At 40.2% G+C, this 6,338-nt stretch overlaps 1 protein-coding gene across 1 annotated transcript; it reads right to left on the reverse strand.

The window, feature by feature from the left end:
• Positions 1 to 4,885: 4,885 nt before the first annotated feature.
• c4h15orf61 (chromosome 4 C15orf61 homolog) lies at positions 4,886 to 5,946 on the reverse strand. The gene is made up of 2 exons (XM_071896543.2): positions 5,144 to 5,946; positions 4,886 to 5,018 (listed from the first exon to the last, which is right to left on the reverse strand). The coding sequence occupies exons 1-2, from the start codon at positions 5,484 to 5,486 to the stop codon at positions 4,891 to 4,893; spliced, it is 471 nt and encodes a 156-aa protein (XP_071752644.2). The 5' UTR covers positions 5,487 to 5,946; the 3' UTR covers positions 4,886 to 4,890.
• Positions 5,947 to 6,338: the final 392 nt, after the last annotated feature.

The following is a 6,338-nucleotide window of genomic DNA, read 5'->3' on the forward strand; positions in this document are numbered from 1 at the left end:
CATATTTACAATATTTACCTTGGGAAATGTGTACATTTACAAATTCTGTGGTAAATATGAACATTTACCATTTTCCCAGATATACTGTAACATATGCATAGTTCATTTGGGCTTTTTTTCTACAACTGCTGTGCGCTGACCAGTCATTCAGTCCATTTCTTTCAGCTATGTACCAGTGGCCTATAACGCCTATAAACCTCTCACACACAGCTACAGCAATCCACTCACAATTAATGGAGTGCTTACTTAACCAATTTAGACCCCTTAATTCCTATTAATTCAACATAATAGCTACCCTCTCTGGCAGAATTAACAACACCCTAGCAGAAACCCACAAGTCTCAGCGGGTTGGGAACAGTCAACCCAGCAAATTCCATATTCTTTGATAAATATGTAACAGTATGTATATCACTGTTAAAATGCATAACCCTCGTGTAAGACCCCTATCAAGTCTGCTTTACACCTGTATTACATTTCTCCTTCAATCAGCAGCTTTTCTGAGACACCGGCCTCCCACGAGGAGCAGAAACCATTACAGGGGACTGCAGCTCATTTGCAGAAAGATTGGAGATCACGCTGCATCAAAAAGTATGTGAAGCATTTCTGAGAACAAAATTGATTTATTCCACTTCTATGTTTGTATGCAGCAACAGTATCAGTGTATTTAATGTAAATCCCCAGTCCGGCATTGAGTTGCTGTGTAGGTTGCTGCTTATTGTGCAAGTAAGGAGGAAGGCAATCAAACAACACAAGGGGCCCATTCTGGTGCAAAATTAAGGTACATACAGTACATCTTGATATAGGCTATTTGGCCCTGATCTCCAATGATAAAAATGCAAGCAAAGTAACAAATAAACAAATAAAACAATGCCTTATCCCCTCTGTCTGATCCATGGATGCCACTTGTTTATGCTACAAAGACATTAGGCTGTTCTTTGGTAAAAGAAAATGAACAAACAAATAAATAAATATTTCTGAGTATTTCAATTTTGACTTAAGAAAAACAGATCAAGCAGAGCCTGTGGCTAGAGGAGCCTGACTGCATGCTGGTGGGGGGTAAAAGACAGCCCGGGGGGGCATGGAGGGCGTCTGTTTTTTAATGAGCTGAAACTTTAAATACTGCATAATATATAATAAAAATGGATAGTTAATTTAACTCTCCCGATAAGTCGTGGAAAAACTATTAAAATCCATTACTCTTAATGTCAACAGAGTAAGCATTAAGTATGAATGAAGTGAACATGATACCACATCAACACCAAGAGAGAAAAACAAAACAATAATCAACTTGCACTGGAAGAAAAAAGGCATTTGGCATAAGGTTAAGTGCACAAGCTTAAGTGCACTGAACTAAACCCATTATAAAGCAATGACAATGATGTATTAAACTATATACATTTCAGAACAACTCTAAGAATAATTAGTGCATTTTTCATAAATGTGGAGTGAAAGTTATGGGACCTTGATGGAATTGTCCAGTGTTTTTATTCACTGCACCTTCCAGTCCTACTTTCAGATGGGACTGGTCTTGAAAAGACTACGCCAGAGAAGATGACTGACAGACATTTCAGCCACCCACTGTCAGTGGCTTTGGCAACACTGATTGGCACAGCAGGCATAGTCTTTCAACAGCCCCCCCCTCTCTAAACCTCAAAAAGAAAAAGAAGGATGGGAGGATGTAAAAAAGAAATATGGTGCCCCTTGTCATCCCTTGGGTCAAGAGATACACCATAATAGATTTTTAATGGCTCCACAACTCCAACCCCCCTCCAAAAGAAAAACACTTCCTCACCCAACAGCACATGAAAAAGGTAGTGATTCAAGTCTCAATGGCAAATCCTGCAACAATTACAAAACTGTATTTTCAAAGCATTATGGTCTGCTCACTTTACATATTTCACCTTCATTCACTTCTAATGTATATGGTCATTATTACCTGTACACTGAAAAATGGGTCTCTCGAAGCTGATCACCATGAATATATGTCTGCAACTGGCGATATATCTACCTGAAAAGTAATGAGCTTTATGTTTCAGTTGTCACATTAGAATTCAAAAAGTGCCTGTTCACTATGAATATTGTGACAATGTTGGTTGACACCTCTGAATTAAGATGTAATTTCAGGGCGATCCTCCTTACAGTGATCTGAGTGATGGCTCTGGTCCCCCTGCTGCTAGTGGAGCAAGCATGGAGACGGTGCTGGTGGCCGATCTAGAGGCTTAATGATAACCTCGCCAGCATTAGCTGCAGGGGTTGTTCATACAATAATTGTTTCTGCCAAGCCATATATCTATATGACAGAGGAAAAAATAATGTGATTTTTCCTGCTAAATAATTGATTTCAGAATTGGCCGCATCAACCACTTCAAGGAAATGAACATGCTTAGTGCTACTTTTTTTTTTTTTTTTTTTACACAGAAGAAACAGAACTTATAAGCTAATTAGAAGATAATTACAAGACCTCGCAAGTTGATTAGCAATTTCACTGTTGCACATTAACAATTTACAGCAACACTACACTCAATTTCAGCACTTGTTTTGCTTTACTTACCTAAATTCTAAATAGTATAAGTATTTAAAGATTTCACCTTGACAAAACTTATTACCAGCTTCAGCATGCAATTAAACATGCCAAACAGGCATTAATTCTTTGTTCATTACCACACTAGTTGTGTGTGGGGTAATTTAGCCGCTTCAATACAGGACTAGACTACCATGGCTATTAAAAGGCATCAATCTTTCACCAAAGTGCAGCTATATTTTCCGTTAATTTACAGTAGTCCATTTGCAGTCTAGATATCCTAGACCTGCACTGGTGGTGACCGAGGTACGATGTGTAACGCTAAGCCTCCGCCTGGGCTGGAGGGGAGCCCTCCCCTGCAGTTTAGAGTGGCTCAAAGGTGCAGCCCTGAAAACAAATACAATGTACTCACAGGCTCCACAGCTTGGATTTCACTGACTCACATCATCCTGTAATAGCCAGACACAAAGCTGCAGTCAGTTGCAACCCCATGCAATTATGTCTCGCTGTACTGCAGTATCAATGCAGCGCATGGGTCAAAGGGTCAATGAGTAATTAAGACATGGTTGCCTGAGCATTCCCCATGCACACTTTCAGCCCTGACGAAAGGTTGGAGATGAAAGGAGGGGGGATTTAAGTGCAGCCTGATACTACGGATCAGATTTCCATAAGTGTGTCTAAATGTTCCATGTTAAAGGCAATTAGTATGATTAAGAGATAATGTGGTATCATCACTATGTTTAAGAGGATTTTGCACATGAATACTATATGAGGATATAATATTGTGCACATAACAAAGTTGGAATCATTAATATAAAAATATTATTTTTGTCAGCTATTTCTGTTTCCATAGAGGTGTACTTGAAGGGTTGTCAGAAAAGAGCTGAATATCTTGATTGTAATTTACTGTCTTGAGACAAAGCTATTCATTGTTTTCCTTCATCCCTCTTTATCACATCAATATGCCATTCTGCACTTAATAAAATTTTGAAATTATGTCAAAATTGTCTCATATGAGTGTCTTCAGGCTAAAATTCTCAAATGTGGATTTCAATGTGGATTCATTGTGCAATGCAAATTACTTCCAGGGATGTTAAATATCTGATCCTACTATAAAGATATGTGGGTGGGTCTTAGGCCTACAGCTGGATAGTCTGAACACAGATACCTTCACTTTAGAGTAAGGCATAACATTTAACAATTTTTGACAATTTGACACACAATTCAATTATCCAGTTATTTGCTTGTATGTATCACAATCAAGTTTTACAAAGGACACTCAAGAGGAGCATGTACAACATGAACATCATGTAGGCCGATATCTCAGCCTTCAAGAGCAAAGAGGGGCAAAAGGTCCATTGATTTACATGTACAACAAGAAATTATTCCTTCAGTTTCATTGTTGCTAAAAAAGAAGAGGCCAAGGCCAGAAAATTGAGGTCGCTGATAAATGCTATTAGTAGGAGATGCTGAGGGGGTGAGGAAATCAATATGGCAGTTTGTCAACCTGCCTCTCAGAGGGAGCAGGAGTCTCTGCAGCAGTAAGTGTGCCCCGTCAGCAAAGCACATTACCAGAAATCAAAGGCCAAAGAAGGCCTGAAGGAGGGGATGCAGATGCCCCTACACAAAGGCCACACTTTGGTAATTAAAACCCATTTTATCAGACCTGTCTTGTCACCAGTTTTTCTCTAACACTATTGACTATCTGTTGCATGGAGCGTGATCACTAATTTCACTTTAAATAAATGAGCTGTAGTTATTTAAATTCCCGCAAGTGCAATGATAGAGTGGACGCTACTCTAATGTGAGCAATCCCTTATCTTAATTATTCTTCTATTATTAAAGCCCATCATAAGAAGAGTGGATTCTGCTAAACTGGCACCAGCCAAGTGTTAATTTGTTAGTCAGTGTGGTATGAAAACTATTACTGTATAGCCTTCTGTACAAGCCAATCCATACAATTTCATATCTGTAGCAAAAGTACTTTCATAATTGAATTATGTTATTATTTTACAGCTCTGAAAACTTTGTGAATATTCTAGGAAACAGCTTGATTAGTGATTAACAGGCTATGCCAGTAAACATCCTGAACTTAAGGAAATACATTGTTTATTTATTTTATATCTGTAGCTTTGTGTACATCACTGTCAGTATTGCATGTCAGTGTAGTAACATGCATAAATGACTCCACCAGTGCAACTTAAATAGTCTTTAATAACTGAACACTAATGGATTTGTACATATAACAGGACTGCTATAGTGACATGGGATGGCACTTCTGTCAACTGGCCCACCAGAACACAGTCTGTTGTGGAGAGGTAGGTCTACAACACTCTCTTGGAGATGCATTCAATGATTTGTTTCTTAGTTCAATACTGTGCGCCTTCATCCTCCTTGTAGGCGAAATAGACTGTGACCGGTCCGGCACTCGTCTGCACCGTTTCAGCCGCCCCCACCACCAGCCAGCAGCCGATGCCATAGGCTAAACAGGGGATACCTGCAACAAGTGGATACACTGAGTTCATGTATGCCATCATATTCCATTTGAAAATAAAACCATACTATAACGGGCTGCATCTTGTAAGAATAAGGTGGGACACTAAATGTATCTATCACACTGACCTAGATTGATGACTTTCAACATCGTGAAAAACTTGTCCTCAAAGTCCAGGTTCTGTGGAGGCGTTTTAGTACAGTGATACTTAATGAAGGGGAAGCAGCCCGTTCTCAGTATTTGGTAGTTGGCTCCCTGAACCCTCCAGTTAAAGTTAGACAGTCCAAACTGGTCGTTGTGGACGGCACTGTAGCGGACACAGTAGGAGGTCCAGGGCGGCAGTTTTCGCTGCAGCAGGTGGCAAGTCAACACCTCCGAGGCTGCGGGGCGCAGCGCCTTCTTCCCAAATGTGCTTGGTAACAGCGCAAACTTTACAAAGATGCTGTGTATCCTCTGCAAAACGCCCCTCATAACTTATTCGAAAAGTAGACCAGTCTCCCTTTGCTGTTATTGGTATTTCTAAGACCTGGACTGCATGCAGATACTTTATTAATTCAGGCACAGCCCTATCGAGCCACAGACGCAAAACCAAATGAATGGATGCGGCAGCACAAAACCTGCTGCCCGTCCCTTCAAAGGCTGAGCAGTGGGGAGAGAAGCACGCTGCACACCGCCGGGACCTTCTGTCTTGGTGACTGACTCTAGCCAAACAGTGTTACGAAATACGAGGCACGTACTCTTTTAGAGGTAGCATAGCTCCGCTAACGTAGCAAGCTAAGGTTAACAACATATCCCCAGCTTGTTAGCTAAACAGAAATTCTACCTTCCTTAAGATAGATTCAGCTGCACAGAGCTACATTTCCTGATACACATATCGTCACAACTTAACCTTATTCAGTCCACAGACCATGGATGTATTAAACTAGCCACAGACTTGTGAAAATATCTACTTTCTTCTGGTCGGGTGCTGTACTGAATTGAATGCTCTTACCGGGTACTTCCACTATACTCATCCGGTTGGAAACGCAGCACAGCGCACTTGTTCCTCTTTAATATTATTCAACCAGTAACTCAACGGAGACCGGCTTTGTGTTGGAAACTTGATACTAATCTACAACATGCTACATATTAATAAGTATGTAGGCTGCATACTGTACACTGACGTGATGGTTCACCAGCGGACCGTTCAGACTGCAGTAGCTCTACTCAAACAATCACTTGACCAGGCCAAGTTACAAAACAACACAGCCTATTTTTATCCAGTAATAAAATATATAATTTAGAATTGTATAAATTATTCACAATTCTATAAGCCTTAGTTAT

Source organism: Centroberyx gerrardi, chromosome 4, assembly GCF_048128805.1.
Source record: "Centroberyx gerrardi isolate f3 chromosome 4, fCenGer3.hap1.cur.20231027, whole genome shotgun sequence".
NCBI classification, from domain to species: Eukaryota; Metazoa; Chordata; class Actinopteri; order Beryciformes; family Berycidae; genus Centroberyx; species Centroberyx gerrardi.

Bases quoted from the DNA above. Each gene is read 5' to 3' on its own strand.
- c4h15orf61 (XM_071896543.2), bottom strand. From the start codon at position 5,486: ATGAGGGGCGTTTTGCAGAGGATACACAGCATCTTTGTAAAGTTTGCG. The intron at 5,019-5,143 runs GTCAGTGTGATA...CACTTGTTGCAG, and splicing joins GTTGAAAGTCATCAATCTAG to GTATCCCCTGTTTAGCCTAT.